This window comes from Alosa pseudoharengus, unplaced genomic scaffold (assembly GCF_046254945.1).
Source record: "Alosa pseudoharengus isolate Yale_2024_CS ecotype anadromous, Long Island Sound unplaced genomic scaffold, YU_APseudo_1.1 YU_APseudo_1.1_scf_23, whole genome shotgun sequence".
In the NCBI taxonomy this organism is placed as follows: domain Eukaryota; kingdom Metazoa; phylum Chordata; class Actinopteri; order Clupeiformes; family Clupeidae; genus Alosa; species Alosa pseudoharengus.
The window spans coordinates 10,625,531-10,644,331 of NW_027468685.1; the positions used below are offsets into that span (position 1 = coordinate 10,625,531).

Consider the following 18,801-nt stretch of genomic DNA (forward strand, 5'->3'; position numbering starts at 1 on the left):
TGTGAGTACGACTGGTTGGAAGTGGTTGGGCTCTGAGGGTTTTGGGGTATTGGTTTGATGGTTGAGTGCACATTTTTCACTATATATACTTTGCCTGTTGTTGCACTGTTGCAGTGAAGTAGTGAATATAAATTTGTGCAGACACAAAATCTTCATGGTGTTTGGCATGTGGATGATGATATTTTGTGCAGTTTGAAATGTTGTTTATGTCATATTAATTAACACAGTATTACACATTCATAATGTAATATGCTTTTTGTTTAGAGGCTAATTGTACATAGATTTATTTTGTTAAACACATAGAGCAGTTGTATATTATTGCATTGTTAATCAATCATTTAGTAACCAAAGGGAGATGTAAAACTTGAGGGCTACAAGGAGTTGCAGGAGTAGCCTAGAGAAACGAAAAGACATGTGAATCGTGATTTGCGGTTGTATAGGGAGAGGACTTTTTTCACGTAGCAGGTGGCAGCCATATCATGTACCGTTTACTACAGCTGTTTGTGTGGATGTTACGTTCCACTCCTGTGTATTTTCATCAGACAAACTTTTCATGCTTAGTACCATGGACAGCAGCTTGTAAATGTAAGCGTTGTTTACAAAACGTGACTGCTGAAACATATAAAAGACCATTTCCTCTCTAATAACTCACTCAATATTACAGCTGGAAAGCTTTAATCTACCTAATCAAGCACATTTGCTTGAACATCTCACCATTGAGATGAGTCTTTCATTTCCATCCATGAATGGATACAAGAGAATAAAGTCTGCTTGCCCGAGAAGAAATCAACTGGCTGGCATCTTCTTGATCCATTGAATATTGGTTGAAATATATGGATTCTTGAATCTGGGATCCAGAAAGCAGAACAACTGGAACAGCCAAGTTGACTTGTGCCCTCACAAAGAGAACGGTAATGGCACTCATTTGGCAGCCACTGCGGATCCTTTCCCCCATCTGATGAAGCTGCTGTGTCACTTCAAGTTATTACTGAAATTAATTAATATTTCCCCTAAAGTTCTGCCTGAATTCTGTTCAAAATTGATTCATCTGACTGTGATTACAACTCCAGTATATGTATTTCTCTGTGAAGATGTATATTTCTCTCTGTGGGACTTATTTCTGGATATGTGGATATCGGGAAAGAGGATATCAAGAGGGGAGGGCAATGGATGTATGTATCTCCTGTTCTTCAGAAAAGAGTGTAACACACCACCATGATATGATTTCTCTGTGATCTAAGAGATTCCCTGTAAACATTCAAGGAAGGCCACACTGCCACCCTGTGGCTCTTTTCAAAAATACACCCTATGACAAACAGCTTGCCAACCCTAGCAAACAGCTTGTCAACCCTAGAGATAATCAAGCTGATTATCAGCTGCAGACTACACACATGGGCGGATTATGAACTTTCGGGCCCCTGGGCCCAGATGTATTAAGGGCCCCCCACTTATTGTCATATATGTGGGAGGGGGAGTTTGGGGGTCCTCCCCCAGAACATTTTTGATTTGTTTGATGTGATTTCCTGTATTCTGGTGCATTGGAGATGGCCAATACCAAATTCAATCAGATTCATAGCCTACATCCTGATTTGTTGATATTGAGGCAATGATTCCATGCAAAGGCTTGGGCTTCAGGGCCCCCTGACCCCTTGGGCCCCTGGGCCTGGGCCCAGTAGGCCCGTTCAGTAATCCATCCCTGACTACACATGCAACATTTGCAAGACATGCTCTGACTTATACTACTATTATCAGCTCATTAGATTACACTCATCCTGAAAGAAAACCGCTATAGGCTGAATACATTGATACTCCAATAGATAAAATGAACTTCAGGAGGCGCAGATAAAAGGGTCGACAGAGCTTAGAAGTTATTTTCTAAAGTAAATCAGGCTGCAGAATTCAGCTTGATGGTCTTTTGGACCCCCACTGTCGACTTCAAGGCACTTAACCCTAACCCTTCCAGAAAGCACTGTCTTGAATCATACGATGGGAGCCCAAAAGACCATATAACAGAATTCACTGACAGAGTACGGAGCCCTAAGGGGACATGAGCAAAAAAAAATCTAAAGTTTAGTTTCATGTGCTCACGTGAAACTTTCATGTGCTCACCTGAAACACATGAATTCTCACATGCTCACATGAAAGTTTCACGTGCGCACATGAAAGTTTCACGTGAGCACATGAAAGTTTCACGTGAGCACATGAAACTAAACTTTAGATTTTTTTTTGCTCATGTCCCCTTAGGGGCTCCATAACAGAGGGGGCATTAGGGCACATAAGAAAAGAAAATACATCACTAATGTCAGAAGAAAGCAGAGAAAGAGAGATAAGTTTATCAACATCACTGTTATTATACCATTACATGCCATGTGTGGCATATTCATTCATTCAATTTATGTTCATATTGCTGTAATTTGGTCCCTTTTCCTGGGAACAGTAAAATACAGAAACGTATTATATGACAGTAACACTAAATGGCCATTTATTGTATTTGAGGGGGCACCACCCCATTTTCATAAAATATTATTATTATTATTACATATAAATGATAATATTACGCTACCTTAGAATAATAAGGTTCTATCAGCGTTTTGAGTAGTTATGAGATATTGAGCTTCAAAGTTTTAGAATTCCATAGAGTTACATGGTAAATGGTAGAAACAAGTTCTTTTTGATATAAAGTCCAAATATGTACACAACTTTAAGAAACACCTCATCTGAACTTAAGAAACTTTCAAAGAATAAAAATATGTAAATAACTCCATTTTGACAAAAATGTCAGATAGAACCTTTATTCTAAGGTTAGTCTGACTGCACCCTTGTGTACAATCAACAGTGGACCTGATTTACTGTTATACAGATATATCTGTAGCTATGAGGTCAGCCCTGACATTATGCTTACATTAGAACAACCATCAACAGTTTTGGAAAGTCTCATGCTGAAAATCTTAGCTAAGAACTTTTGGTGTGATTAAGGATAACTCTTAACTAAACACTGCTTGAATATTATGCTTTCCATACATCATTACTTTTGCTAATGGGGCTAACTGTATAATGAATCCCATATTCAGTGTAGTCATCAGCATGCAATGGCATTGTGTAAAAATGGATTTCAAAAATGCTTTTCATCTGAACTTAAGAGGTCCATCAAGCTATGGAGTAATTTCCATCATTTAAAATTGTTACCTCAGCATAAAAATAATACCGGTTTCACCAGACTCACTTAATTTCACTTTGTGAAGAGGTAGGCTACTCACAATTGGAAAATGTTTCCAAACATAGCATTGTAATGGACATAGACTTTGCATTTGCTTTGAAATCATTGGTTTCAACTTAACCATGTCACATTGATCAGGGATTCCTAACATTACTTCGCCTAACCTTTACAAACTGATAATAAACTGTATCAGAAGTTAGAAATCCTTTGCTGTATAAATGTACACATTCATCTGACTGCAATTTTTTGGTGTTAGTAGGCATTTCTATCATTTACCACAGTCACTTTTGATTCTGATTGCTGCTGATTGGCCCTCCATCCTAGTGGGTGAGTGAAACGTAAAGACATTGAGAGGAGATACTAGGCGGGCGGGGCCAGGCAATTAAATATTTGGTCAAAACCTTGATGACAAATTTTTCTATCCTAAGAAATAGCTATAACAAATGGCTGACAGAAATAGCCAAGTTGCTAGGCCTGTCAGGACCCAAGTTTAGCCTCAGGAATGCATGTGGACCCTGCTATCAAATGTAGAAAAAACCTGATATGGCTCCTCTGGTCCTATGAGATGGAAGACACAAAAGCACAAAACACTGAACACACAGCAAACCACACTATATGATGAATACATTGATACTCCAACAGATAAAATTAAGTTCGGGAGGAGCAGATAAAATGGTAGAAGCAGAGCCAAGTTATTTTCTAATTTTATTGGTAAATTATCATCATTTTCAAAAAGACCCAAGCAGTATTTCAACTCAAGCTACAGTTTCAATGTGCTGAAATAACTATGTACAAAGAGCTTCAGTATCATCACATTCAGAACAAGATCAGATGCAGTTGTTGTGCCTGTTGATCTCAACAGAACGCTGTTCTACTCTGCGTCTAGCTAGCAAGGTTTCAACTGGATTTAGGAAACAGGCAAGAAGCAGGGAGGCTTTTTACTGTCTACACACAGCAGAGACATATGACAGCAGTGGTACCATTTCAGTGCCTAAAAGAAAACAATTAAAATAACACTGGTGTTTATACATGTGTACTTTAAAAAAAATAAAAAAATAATAATCATGCAATCATGATCGTTTTCTGCAGCAGAATTTTAATACTGTCAGTAATGAAGGCAGATAGAATTATGAGGTGTAATTACGAGAGAACGTTATGAAGTTCATGAAAACAAATAACATGGCTCACAGTGAATGCAAAAAAGTAAGCCTGGTATGTCACTTTTTAAAATGAACAGTCTCCCTGCAAGGATCTGCTCAGAACAGACATTTTGTTGGCGAAATTGGCACAAAAACACTTATACAGTCAGTTATTGAATGACTTTTAAAATACCTTGGGGACATTTACATTACTTTTCCTCTTTAATGTACCGCGGTCGTAAGCATGGATAATCAATCACATACAATACATGAGGACTTTTCAGCTTTTCATAGCTGTTTCACCTAGCAGCAACTGAACAAAAGAATTGCATAAAATTGTAGTGCAATGGGCAATTTGATAATAAAAGATAGCCTCATTTGGTCTGGTTGGTAACAAAAACGGAGTTCCTAGAATGTGTACAAGTCCGTTGGGCAGGGGTCATACCGGTCCAGGTGGGCCAAATCCAGATGGCGCTGCATCTCCATATTAATATTACAGGTGATTCAGACACTTCAATACGTAACGTATGTAATCAATGTAACATTGTTTTTTTAAGACTACAATCAATTTCACAAGTTATTCTTTAAGTAATTAATACTGAGGACGATTTTCAGATTATTTTTAGATTGCTCTACTGTTAAAGAACCTGAACTGGATCATGACTCCGTGTTACCTGGACTGACGATGTTAAGTTCATACCTGCGCATGTCTGACCAGACTGACAACTTAATTAAACAGTGGGGTGTTCGTGTGGTTCCCAGACTATGCAAAGGTGTTCTCAGGATAGCTGACTTTGATGGCACCCCAGTAGCAGGCTCTTATGAGGCAGATCAGACCCAAAAGGTAAGCGAAGGCCCAAGAAACATAGGTAGCATGGTAGCGACTGGCGAATTCCTGAGTCCCCACCTGAAAAGGTGTTGAGAGAGAGAGCAAAGAGAAAATGAAGACAGAAGTGAAGAGGCAGAAGTGGAACTCCCAACAACTCTGACACAATTCATGAAGCCACAAAGAAAATATAGCATACAGTGCATTTATGAAATTTAATTTCTGAAAATCCACAGGCGAGTAACAACCCATATGGCCAGCGAGCGCTACCATAGAAAGACTCCGAAACTGAACCTCTACAGGCTTCAGGTAAGGAGTAATGTACAAGCAGGGTCAGATGTAGGGTGTTGTGAAGAGTGCTTACCGTCAGTCCAACGCCAATAAAGACACAGATCATGCCTACTGTGATGTAAGCACAACAGCGCCTCCGAGGAAGGGCACTGCCTACAGAGGATCTGCACACAGGGCAGGACACATGGTCAATCCACAACACACTTTCAAATCACTCACTCAGATGCAGCACACTATGTTAAATCATCAAACTGTAGCTATACGGTGCAAGTTATAGCTCTCTGATCAATATTCTTCACCACACCACCGTTTCATACATAAACTACTGTTAGCAACTTGTATACTGATTTGTAAAAGACCTACTGTATGCAAAATAATTTGTGCCAAAGTCACAGTATTTAGATACAGTAGCTGAAACAGCCTATACAATACAATAATACAATACAATACAATACAATACAATACAATACAATACAATACAATACAACACACACACACACACACACACACACACACACACACACATATATACAGTATATATCCTGTATATATATATATATATATATATATATATATATATATATATGTATTCTTTGCCAAGGGTCTGAATTTAAGAAACCTTGCTCTTGCTCTTAGTTTCCTCATTTATAGCCATGAGGTGTATGGCCAGGGGCCGCTGACAGCATGACAGCATGTGGTATTGCTGTGTAATGCTAACTGGAGCCTACAGTCAACAGGATAGTCAGGCTGAGGGCAGGCCAGTCCTGCGCTGAATCACTCTTCCTGTTTATGATGTGAGGCTGTGAGGTAATGCTGAGGGTGGCCTGAGCCTTCGCCAGTCAACACCCCCCACACAAGACCAACTGGAGTGAAACCCCATTCCTGATTGGCTAGATCCACCGGGGTGCCATTCATACTTGATATATTATATGTACTTGTTAAATATCCCCCGATCACAAGAGGTTTCTCAATGACAAGGACAATGCTTCACAGTTGTAAACATGTTTGTATGTCTTTTTAGATTCATATTAATTTTTCAATGCAAAATCATTCAAGGCTTAAAACATTTTGTGTGAACAGAGTATACATTTTGTCATCAATCAACGCAACATCTCCATCTTATTATTAACAGGCAACCATATTATTTTCTCCGCCTTACACATGAGCATGTGTATGTTTTTTGGTGAATTTAGTTCAGCTCAGCTATTGTCATGCCTCTTCAATGGATTGTATACATTTCTGATAGGACAGTACATGGCATGTTAAAAGCAGGGATTTAGAGTTATGTTTGTTTACTTATATCTAGCCCTTAAAGGATCTAAAATAGTTCTATTGCGGCTGGGGGAGGGTTTTCTTACTATTACACACTTTAACATTAGAACTGCCACAAAGGTCATTTTGACTGTTTATAAAGTTGCCTGAACATTGACTGAAAAAATACAGCCATGCAGGTTGAATATACAGTAGTTTAAAATCTAGGAGTCAAAATGACACAGCAGTTCTAGTAGTTATGAAATTATGGCGCTTCTACACACACACACACACACACACACACAGACACACACACACACACACACACACACACACACACACACACACACACACACACACACACACACACTCTCTCTCTCTCTCTCTCTCTCTCTCTCAACTCCTTGAAATCCTCTCACATGCTCCTCATGTGATTGGATTGGGGAAACATTCTTGTAAAATCCCAACAAAATCAGAATCAGATAGCTTAACACAAAACTCCCTAATCTCACTTTTCAGGTGCTTTTTTCCTCTGGCTTTCAACCCCCCTCTCTCTCTCACTCCTTCTTCTGTCTGTCATTTCTCTTTAGTCTCTGTCCTTCTTCCCATTTTGCCATTTCCTCTAGTCATTGAGTGTGAGTGTTAGTTTCACGTTTCAACATCCCTCTCTATCTCACATGGCTATCGCTTCCTCTGCGTCACTCTAATGCTGCTCGCAGTGCATGTGACTTCACCCCAGTAGGTAAGTATAGCATTCTCAGACACCACCACATACCCTGGGGGCCCAACTCTAACACTATGGCACAGTTAGGCTGTTCCTTCAGGAGGGCATGGTTTAAAGCAGCCTGTGGGAGACCAATTTCAGCTGATGCTATAGATGGTTGAAGCTACCAACCCAAAGCCTAACCCTCTTGCATAGACCTGTGAGAGAGAGAACAAATACTAAAGGGCTCCTGCTGAGCAGAAAACTTGGACTGATTCCAATCTCAGGCCCAGAGGCTACTGGGGTCACACTGCCCCTATGGAAGCAGAGATTCAGGCACTCACATTTTTTTGCAGTGTGGGCACTTGGCTAAAGTGTTGAAGCGCAGCTCCATCCACTGTTGAAAAAGAAATGACGGATGGAGTTAATGCACACAATGTATATAAAACACAACGCACAAACACTTGTACAAACACAGTTCTAGACACAATGCTATATTCTCTCTCACACACACACTCTCTCTCTCTCACACATACATAGTCGTGAGCAAAGAGACAAGGCACAAACTATTGGGTTACAGTGAAAATCTTTCTATGATTTCCAGGTGAGTATTTCAGGATGTTCACACAAGAACATCGACATCCTTTTCAAAACAACTGTATGCAATTGGGTTTTAAATAATTTTGTGTTGACAGGGGTGAAGCTTAGAGACGACAGTTTGTTTCTCATTAGACCACTATGCATGAAGGTTATTATTAGTGACATTAACACGGTTTAGATGTAAAAGGCAGTGACGGTGTGAGTGGTTAGATGTTGAACTCCTCCTAGCTCTAGTTTCATATTCACGTCTCAGATGATTGCAGACAAACAACAGGCACACATATCCACATCATTCAGTGAGTGGTCACCGCACCTGGCCATTGTAGGGCAGCACAGCACAGCACTTTCATTGATTTGAGGGTTAAACAAACTTCAATCGTGTCTGTGATTCCAAACTAGTATTAGGAAACAAAAAAACGGAAACACTGTTCAATCCAATCAGAGTGGACTGTTGGGGGACATTCAACCTGAGAGCTCTTGGAGGAAGAGGAGGAGCCCTCAGCAGGGAGGTCAGATGCATGCTGGGATACAGGGGCGTCGTCACTGCCCTAGACGCCAGAGGCACAACAGGCACCCATTCAGAACATGTAACATGGCTACTGCTTGCCCCAACATCAAGCATCAGCTATTTCTGTCTATCAACAATTCTGCTAATTCTATCAATGGGCAAACATCCTCCTCCCACGCACACATTGACACGCACACATACACACGCACACACACAGACACACGCACGCACACAGACAGACAGACAGACAGACAGACAGACAGACAGACACACACACACACACACACACACACACACACACACAAACAGACACATTCTTCAAATGCATACCAGGAGGTTGATGAAATCATATATGTAGAAGGATTAGGGGCATGGTTCTGTAGTGATCAATATGGAACATATCGCATGGCTACTGCCATCCGCAAACAGTTCAACGGATACTTTGACAATGTAACATGAACATACACAGGTTAAGAGTAGGTTAACATAAAACAACTCAGCCTAGACCTAAAGACCAAAAACACACCCATCCATAGATCCACTTACATTCACACACTACAGAACACAACCGCACACTCAGAAGAGCTCACACAGGATATGATGAGATTAAGTGATCCACGCATTTATCTTGCGTTATATACAGTATGCACGTAAAAAAAAAACAAGATGAGCATGTGGTTAGGTTGTGTTTGTCCAGCCGAAGGTGCTTACCAGGAACGTGTTGCCGCAGTGGCCGCACACCACACGCATGCCCTCGGGCTGCACAGGTAAGGCGGGCTGCGCAGGCTGCTCCTCCGGGATCACCATCACTGGGCTCAAGTTGATGATGCGTCTACTGGGGGAAGCAGAGGCGACACTTGATGATGTCAAAGAAACTGTGTCTCAGGAAAAGATGCTCATGCCGAGTGTTTACTTTGGTTGGGCTTTTGGTTGATTGGCTTCATGAGTGATTATGCATCCAACTCCCTCCTTCCCAATAACTCCACCCTGATGGTGATCAATAATTCGGTAACACTTTACTTGACGGGTGAGTTCATAACACATTCAGAGCAGCTGTCATAAACTGCACATAAAGCATTCACGACTGTTTCATGAGACATGATTCAACATTCATTCCAAACCTTTCATGAATGTGGAAGACAGAACGACAACAACTTGTCAAAATAGAAGTCCAACAATCGCAAAGCAGCATTGCCGTTTTTGTTCCAAACCTCTTACCTGATCACTTTACATCTGAGTCAATGGGCTACTTCCGTGCCAAAATGACAGAACATGGTCAAGCAAATAATGTTTGTTTCATAAAAATGTATTTGTTTTATGATGTAACCTTTGCAGATGATTTCTCATCTATTGCTACTGGGAATGTCCAACTGTTCCAGGTTACACAAATACGGGTCAGCTGAATGTAGGCTAGTTTACCTTTGTGATTGTTGGACTTTTTTTTTGACAAGTTGTTGTCGTTCTGTCTTCCACATTCATGAAAGGTTTGGTATGAATGTTGAGTCATGTCTCATGAAACAGTCATGAATACTTTATGTGCAGTTTATGACAGCTGCTATGAATGTGTCATGAACTCACCGTCAAGTAAAGTGTTACCAATAATTCTGATGGGTTTTGCCCATCCCTGCTTTCTTGCTGTGCATATTATTAACCTGGTAACTCGGCTGTCTACTGTGGTTTGTCTGACATGGAGTTGATATTTTGTAGAGAATGAAAGGATGGGCAGGGTCTAATTAATACATGCTTCTTAAAGAATTAGGGCAGTTCAAACCAGGTAAAATAATTATAAAACTAACTGTAACTATAACAATAAAAGTGTCCATAGTGACCAATGACAAAAAAAAGTCTCTACTTGTGTTGATGAATGTAATGTCTAAGATTTGATGGACTATCAGCTTTTTAACAGTCTCAAAATCGCTCTGAAAGTGATCCCTGATAATATCTTTCTTCATGTAGTTACCTTTATAGTTTATGTGTGGATGTTGTGTAAAGGCCCCTTTAGTCTTCACCATGCCTGAGAATACCATGTTTGTATTGTTATGTTAGGTCTGCCACTCACCCAGACATGCATAGACTCATATTCTCCTGGTGTGTCTTACTAGTGCATGTATATACACACAGAACTCTCTCTCTATCTCTCACTCTCTCTCTCTCACTCACACTCTCTTTCTCTCTCTCTCTCTCTCTCACACACACACACACAAATCTGACAAAAACCATCACGTCACATTTACCAGTTGGGCCGGGGGCACCCTATTCGTCTGGACGTGTCTTTACAGATAAGCAGGCAGTTGCAGGGACATCTCACGTACTTCTTTCCAGTTGGAGGGTTTTTGATTGGCTGTGGGGAGAGAAAAAAAATGGACTAACATTACTGGGAATCCAACCACTTCAGATTTAATGCGCTGCTTTGGCATAGCTCTAAGCTAATACTGCTACTGGGACGTAATGTACGCTCAGTGGCCAAATGCACAGAATGCGGGTACTGCCAGGCTACAAATTTTGTGCCAAGTCATAAAAATGGAGACTTGGAATCCTTGCGTGTTTGAATCTAGACAGAGCAGAGTCACACAACTGTTAAAACCTCTTATTGAGGTCAGTCCTACATGGAATGACTGCATATTCTGATCCTTCTCAGCTGAGATTTGACTGTTGGGCAACACAAGAGCACAGTCAGCCTCCCAGCTTCAGCTACCAGCTCGGCAGCAAGGCCGGTGTCTGAGCTCTCAAAACAAAAAAAAGAATGGCCTATATATGCACCTGGCTAAAGAAGATATTTCTGATGACCACACAGATACATGGGTGCATATGGAAAAATAAATAAATAAAAATGTTGCTGCCTTTTATTTTTTAGTTTTGATGGGACAGTGAGAGACTGACAGGAAATGACTGGCAGAGAGAGACAGGAGGGGAACAGGAAATGACCCGGGTCAGACTTGAGCCTCGGTCCCCGTGGGCACTTGTATGGTACGGGCGCTGTAGCCAGTTGGGCCACAGCGCTCCCAAAAGTGTACATTTTAACGCAGCTGAACTCAGGAGCGAGAACTCAGAGAACTCAGCTGAAAAGATAGACGACCCACTGTATAAGTATATATAAGTATATATACTCTTTTGATCCCGTAAGGGAAATTTGGTCTCTGCATTTATCCCAAGCCGTGAATTAGTTAAACACACTCAGCACACAGTGAAGTGCAGCACACACTAATCCCGGCGCAGTGAGCTGCCTGCAACAACAGCGGCGCTGTGAGGGGTTAGGTGCCTTGCTCAAGGGCACTTCAGCCGTGCCTACTGGTCGGGGTTCGAACCGGCAACCCTCCGGTTACAAGTCCGAAGCGCTAACCAGTAGGCCGCAGCTGCCCCTGCTATCTCTCTGTGTTGAAAGAGACACACAGATTGCCTTAACACTCTGCTGGATCAGATATCTAAAGAGTAAACACCAGATAAAAACAGATGAAATGCACCCAGGTGTCTTACTGTAGATACCTCTACTTGGCTCAGCTACTTCTGTCGGCTACTTATCTGACCCCCAAAATGACAATAAGGATACCTCAACAGTACAACATTACCATTTAAACCCTAGATGGAGGGTTGATATGAATATATGACAGTGGATGATTATTAATAACTGTGTTGTGAGTTAGCAGGTCCAAAGGATATTGTGTGTTCCTTTTCCAATTTGAGAGAAAGCCAAGGGAAGTTCATTATTAGGGTTTGTGTATAAGAAAGTAGAAAGTAGTATGTACGTAAGTCTGTACGTCAGAGATGTGTGTGTGTGCTTGAGTGCATGTGTGTGTGTGTGTGTGTGTGTGTGTGTGTGTGTGTGTGTGTGTGTGTGTGTGTGGTTGAATGGATGCACAAAATGCGTGTGAATGTCTCACCGTGGCTTCATTGCAGACGGTGCACTTCACCACGTGCTGATGGAGCTTGCCATCCAGGTTAATGAGTGACTGACAGACACGGCAGTTAATGACCGGCACTCCCCCTGCATCGGGACTCGCAATGGCTGTGTATGGAGGAGGTAGCTCAGCTGCAAAGACACACACACACACACACACACACACACACACACACACACACACACACATACACCCACCCACACACACACACACACATACACCCACCCACACACACACACACACACACATGAATTAGCATTTATTATATTATCTGGATTGTTATCTGGATAGACTATATTGTCACAGGGTAAGCACTGCCCACTCTGCCTCTTATTGGCTGCACGTCACTGAATCCAGCCCATAAAGGCACACTGTCCCATCAGACATACAGTACACATGTATTAGTAGGTCACTATTCTGAGATCACACATTGGGTCAGTATGGTTCTCTCTCAGAATAAAGACACAACCTTAGCTGAAGGCCAATGAGCACAGTTACGGTGATGGAGACACTTCATCATATCATCATTAAAGTAGCCGGACAAGGGGCTTGTGCTGACTCAGTGACAAGATTACACTTCCGGCCTTCCAAAGGCTAACATTAGTCAGCACTGGGGGTGCCTGGACAGAGGCCACTGCCTCAAAACACAGAGGCCCAACAATCAATTGTCTTAACATATCTCCATCTAAGGAGAATGTGTGTGTGTATGTGTGTGTGTGTGGGGGTGGTTGGGGTGTGGTGAGTGTGTGTGTGTGTGTGTGTGTGTGTCTGTGTGTGGGTGGGTGGTGAGTGTGTGTGTGTGTGTGTGTGTGTGTGTGTGTGTGTGTGTGTGTTTGAGTGTGTGTGTGTGTATGTGTGTGTGTGTGTGTGGTTGGGGGGTGGTAAGTGTGTGTGTGTGTGTGTGTGTGTGTGTGTGTGTGTGTGTGTGTGTGTGTGTGTGTGTGCGTGTGGGTGGGTGGATGGGGGGTGGTGAGTGTGTGTGTGAGTTGTCTGTGTGTGTGTGTGTGTGTGTGTGCGTGTGGGTGGGTGGATGGGGGGTGGTGAGTGTGTGTGTGAGTTGTCTGTGTGTGTGTGTGTGTGTGTGTGTGGGTGGGTGGTTGGGGGGTGGTGAGTGTGTGTGTGTGTGTGTGTGTGTGTGTGTGTGTGTGTGTGTGTGGGTGGTTGGGGGGTGGTGAGTGTGTGTGTGTGTGGCATGATCCTACAGCTCAGCAGACTCCTTATTCTGCAGCCCCATGATCCTGGGTTGTTTTCTTTACTTCATGTGACTCATGCGTAATCCCCTCACTCTTTCAACCCATGTGACAACAGAGGTTAAGGAGAGAAGTGAGAGCATGAATTACCTTGTCTTTTGGACATTTCATTCATCTATATCAGGAAGAGAATACGTAAAGTTGTCTGCAGTGCTCAGATGCCATCCCCACCCTCACCAGGAGCCACTGACTACATGATCACTAACAGTGCATAATGAAAAGAGTAAAATACATCTATACTATAATTACATTATTTACAACACCAGCTTATTCTTTTAACACCCTCATACTTATACGATACTTACATTCTAAACTGTTTTGATGGATTCTGACAATACTTTTTGACATCAAGAACACCATGGTAGTGGAAAAGTATTGTAAGAACGCTCAACTGTAAACGTTGAAAAAAATTCAGCTTCCCCATGACCACTCTCGCTCTTTCCTCCAGTATCTCAATTCCTCCTTTGCTCAACTAGCTTTGTGCTCAGAAAGTGAAAAGGGATCTTTTGATGGGTCTACTAGTGAATTTTATGCTTTCCAGAGAAAACTCTTCTTCTGTGTCTGCAATCCCTCTCTTGAGAGATGCATTGACAGACAGGAATGTTTTGTGTAATGTATACAAGCTGTTTATAGACTGATTTGGAAAGCCTTGATTATATGTATATGGATGATTTGCAATAATATGCAGCTTGCTGGCCATACAACAAACAGTGATTGTATACCACGTCAGATCATCCCCCTGAGACTGTGGTCTCAGCAGGTGTTCCTTAGACAGGAACACTTGCTCTGCTAGGCCCTTCTGACCTATATATGATTAGACCTTGATCTATGTTCAGCATAACTGAATCCACAGATTTGCAAAAGCCAACGGTATTGTTATAGAGTTCAGTATCTCAGTATTACATGGTATTACACTGTATATCATTTAGCAATGAAGGAATGAGAGAGAAGTTAAGTTAGCGCTAACAGGGACGATAGAGTAATAAAGAGGATGAGGATGTACACACATGACAAGGCCCAAGACAACTGGGGAAGCTGAAGGAAGAAATGCAAGAAAGCTTAAAAATATATACGTTTGTGCAGCATATAGCCTAATATAGCCGTCTCACGTGGGCAATCATGAAACATGAAACCACATAATTAAGAACCTTTGTGCATGAGAAAATGAGTTACATTTCTTCTTTACATTTGCCTGTCAGAGAAATGCAGGTTAAGATGCTCAGCTGGAAAGACATTATTAGCAGGTACCCGAATGTTTTCATATCCAAGGAATCCTTAACGCACAGTATGCTCATTTACAATTACAAATGTCAAATTGTAACACGGAATCACAACATCAGAAGGTGGTTTACTATGACCACTATTTATTTAGGCCTTTAGAGCTGCATTGCCAATACGGCGTCAGTATGTGTCCTGCTCTGGCACACTCAGAAAAGCAAGTGTTTGGTTTCTCTGGCCACCACCCCAAAGCTGCATGTAAACTGAGAGGTCTCTTATCCACCACTGAGCTTGGGAGAGCTACAGCCAGCTGCTCACAGTGCCCTCCCCTTCCTTCTGCAACCACCCCAGATCCTTTCCCACAATGCTGTGCAAGAGGGATCCGAAAATACAGTACCATTCATTTGAGATTCATTAGTCAACTAGAAACAATTGAGGGGTTCTTCATAGAACCCTGAAAGATTCTACTGTGAAAAAAGTCTGAGAATATTATTTTTCAAAGAGCATACTGAATATTATGGATAAGGATTGTGGGTTCAATGTGACCTGGCACCAAGAGAGAAGTGTACCTTGCCAATTATCAGCTTGTACTTCTTAAACTTTGGACCAGTAAGACTTAAAGAAAGTCATGCTTCCATCATTTGTATTAGTCAACTTCCAGGTTTACCCTAATTACCACTCTACTACCACCCTATTACCTAATTACCACAATTCTATACAGGGCCAATTTACACATGGCATTGTGTATACATACACACATCTTAAATATAACACTGCTTCATTAGCAAATGACTTAAGTGGAAGTAATATGAAGCAGTTTGAGCTACCTACATTTTTGCTGTAGGCTAATAGGCTCTAGAAATATGACAAATGTCAGTAAACTTGCAAACTGTTGCCTACACAATGGATTTGTGAAGCAGTCATTCAGTATCAAAGCTGCACAAGTTCAAACATTACCTGAATACACAGAGGTTTCCTAAGCACAGGCAACCACCATTGTGGCAGGGTCTCAATAATTCCCTGCATCCAAATAGACTAGTGACCATTGGTGTATGTCAGTAGCTCGAGATAATCCATTTTATACACAGAATGACGAATATTTTTAGGCAAATAAATACAAAAGCTTGAAAGAATCATAATCCAGGGTTTTGAAAAAACTAGGTCATAAAGACACACAATGCTAGTTGGCTCTCTTGCTGCTGCAGGCCAATTAAATGACTATTTTGTCTGCAGATGAGGAATGCTGACCCAAAGAGGCAATTCCAGGCCAATGTTTTAATCTTTATGTTAATCAGATGGTGAAATATGGTCCAGTTGGAGACTAAATAATGGGCACAAAGGCGACATTTTTTCTTGCATCTGTGGCATTTCTGCGCAATGACAAAACGGTTTATCGTGCATTTCCTGAAGAACAGTAACCATTTTTAGACAAAAAAAACGTGTTAGGCAAAGCACACTACAGTTGGTATTTAAGTTAAATTCACTCATCTATACCGATTTGTAAAATCTGAAGAGCATCCACTTTAAAAACATCCACTTTCTCTTATAGCGGGGATGGGGGGTTGTATCCCCTCCAATAATCAAAACCTGCCAATGCAACTGTTATAGCCCCCCCCCCACACACACTTTATAGAAAACCTTTGTTCAAAATACATCCCAGTAGGCCTAGATGTTCCTTGTGTTTGCTACAATAAATGTAAGTCTAAGAGGACTGCTGTTCTTATTGTCTTTATTGTGTCAATTCATTTCTTTGTAATGATGTGAGACAATATCAAAACCTGAAGAATGAATTGGATGTGAAATTCCATCGCTCCAGAATCGGCATGAGTCATTGGTGGGGTACAGATTGCAAATCTGTAAATGCTCTGACAAAGACAGAGGTGCACTACAGGGCCACCCACGACTACAGAGGTGCTCTATAGGCCTAAAAGGCTATCTTAAAAGGAAATGTTTTGGCTCCTAATTTCAATGCTTATCTGGCATATCATAGGTCTTATATAAAAGCATACACTCAAGAGAGTGTCCCACTGATTCTACCTGGAAGTAACATTAGTTGGAGATATCAACAGATATTAGTGAAAGATGGATCTTTCATTGATAATTATATTAATTATGACATTGTGACCACAAAATAAACCTGGTCAGTAGGCTATAGTCCAGTTTTAAGCGACAACTTCAACTTACTGGAATCATGTCTTCAGTCACACAGAAAAAAGACACTCATAGCCTAGACCAGTCAATATTCTAAAGAAATGTCCTTACCGAATCTCATAGCCTACTGACACACAGGATTGGCTGATTTCTGATGCGTGACTGCACACACCGAAAACCACAACTGACTCCTTGAAGGGCTAAACTGATTGTCCGAGTCGGCCTAACACTCATCATTTTTCAGCCGATGATGCACGTTTAAACATCGATCAATGTATTAGCCGATAAATTATTGCATTATTAAGGTTTGGTTTTCACAAAATATTTTGGAAGTAGACACCCGTGGTGGGCAAGCCTACTCATAGACTGAGTAGCGGGGCATAACAACGGGCCGCTAGTGGGCTCCGTTTGTCATTTCCATTGCAACATTGTAACATTTTCTTCCCCGGCCTCCGACACCACTGATCCAGTAGCCTATTTTTCCTAACATGATTCCCAGCCACAACATTTCCCAGAAACCTCCAGTAGCCTAGTAATGCATATCATCTACACTGCTTACAAACAGTATGATTAAAAAAGCCCTATTTCTGAAATCTTTAGATAAGGATCGCGGTGTCTCCATACAAATTGTCTGCCTTTATTGCATTTAACTTAGATGACCATGATGGCATCGGTTCACACAATAATCAAAGCTGCACTACATGCTACGCGTGCACAGGCTATGATTCAGCACGTCGTGCGTCTCATCCGAAATGCCAATTTTACCTCTTGGACTGCTATCCTGCAGGTACGGCGGTGCTGTGGGTGTGACATTCCCCGAATTGGGGGCTGACAACAACGGAGAACGTTCATCCATGCCGTCGGAAGCCATGGCGTTCGCGGTCGCACCCGATTAGCGACTACAACAAGGAGGACAGCTGTGGGGCTCCTCTGTCCACTTCTTTTAGAACAGGGGCAGTGGGTACTCCTGGCTCCAGCTAGGGTAGCTCCGCGGAGGTGGAGTCAGCGACGTAAGGCTATGCAGAGGGAGGTGGTAGAAAGGAAATGAAGGGTATGCAGTCAGAGCAAGAGGGATCCCCACTCCCAACTCCATTACTGTAGTTTTACAGCATTTTGTAGTTTATTTGTTCCATTCCATACATTAGACTGATATTTACGTATAGGCCTAATAAGTTCAAATACAGCTAGATTTTTTTTAAATGTTTTTTTTTTATTATTATACCTTTATTTAACCAGGGAAGAAAATCACATTGAGATAGATATCTCATTTACAAGTGAGCCCTGCCCAAGGTAGCAGAACACAGTGAATAATAATGACAAAGTGAAAATAAGTACATAACAGTCACAACACACACATACACTAACACGCTCACACACACACACACACACACACACACACACACACACGCACACACACACACACACTTTCTAATGTTTCTAATATTTACTTCTTTGGGGGTGGAAAAAGCCCAAAGTATTTTGTTGATATGGGCCAACCTGTCTGGCCTACTCATAGGTGTTAAAAGGTAGCCTAGGCCTACAATTCGGTTATGTTTTGGCTGTTCTATTGGCTCATCTAATCTATAGGTCAAAATAAATAGATAGGCCTACTGGATTGAAGAATATTGAAAAAATGTCAGGATAAACAAATCTCAGTTGAGATGTATAAATCACAGAAATGAAACTTTGTGGTGCAGAGGTGTTGGAGGAGTTGTTGACACAATCACAAACTGACATTTACACAGCATAAA

The 18,801-nt window shown here is 41.6% G+C and overlaps 1 protein-coding gene across 2 annotated transcripts; it reads right to left on the reverse strand.

The window, feature by feature from the left end:
• Positions 1–4,222: 4,222 nt before the first annotated feature.
• Positions 4,223–18,022, reverse strand: pip4p2 (phosphatidylinositol-4,5-bisphosphate 4-phosphatase 2). 2 transcript variants are annotated; one of them, XM_076301437.1, is made up of 8 exons: positions 17,816–18,022; positions 12,414–12,562; positions 10,770–10,876; positions 9,247–9,370; positions 8,495–8,575; positions 7,772–7,824; positions 5,547–5,637; positions 4,223–5,263 (listed from the first exon to the last, which is right to left on the reverse strand). In XM_076301437.1, the coding sequence occupies exons 1-8, from the start codon at positions 17,919–17,921 to the stop codon at positions 5,120–5,122; spliced, it is 855 nt and encodes a 284-aa protein (XP_076157552.1). In that variant the 5' UTR covers positions 17,922–18,022; the 3' UTR covers positions 4,223–5,119. The 2 variants fall into 2 exon arrangements, with proteins under 2 accessions (XP_076157552.1, XP_076157553.1); XM_076301438.1 differs by lacking the exon at positions 8,495–8,575.
• Between the last annotated feature and the right edge of the window lie 779 nt (positions 18,023–18,801).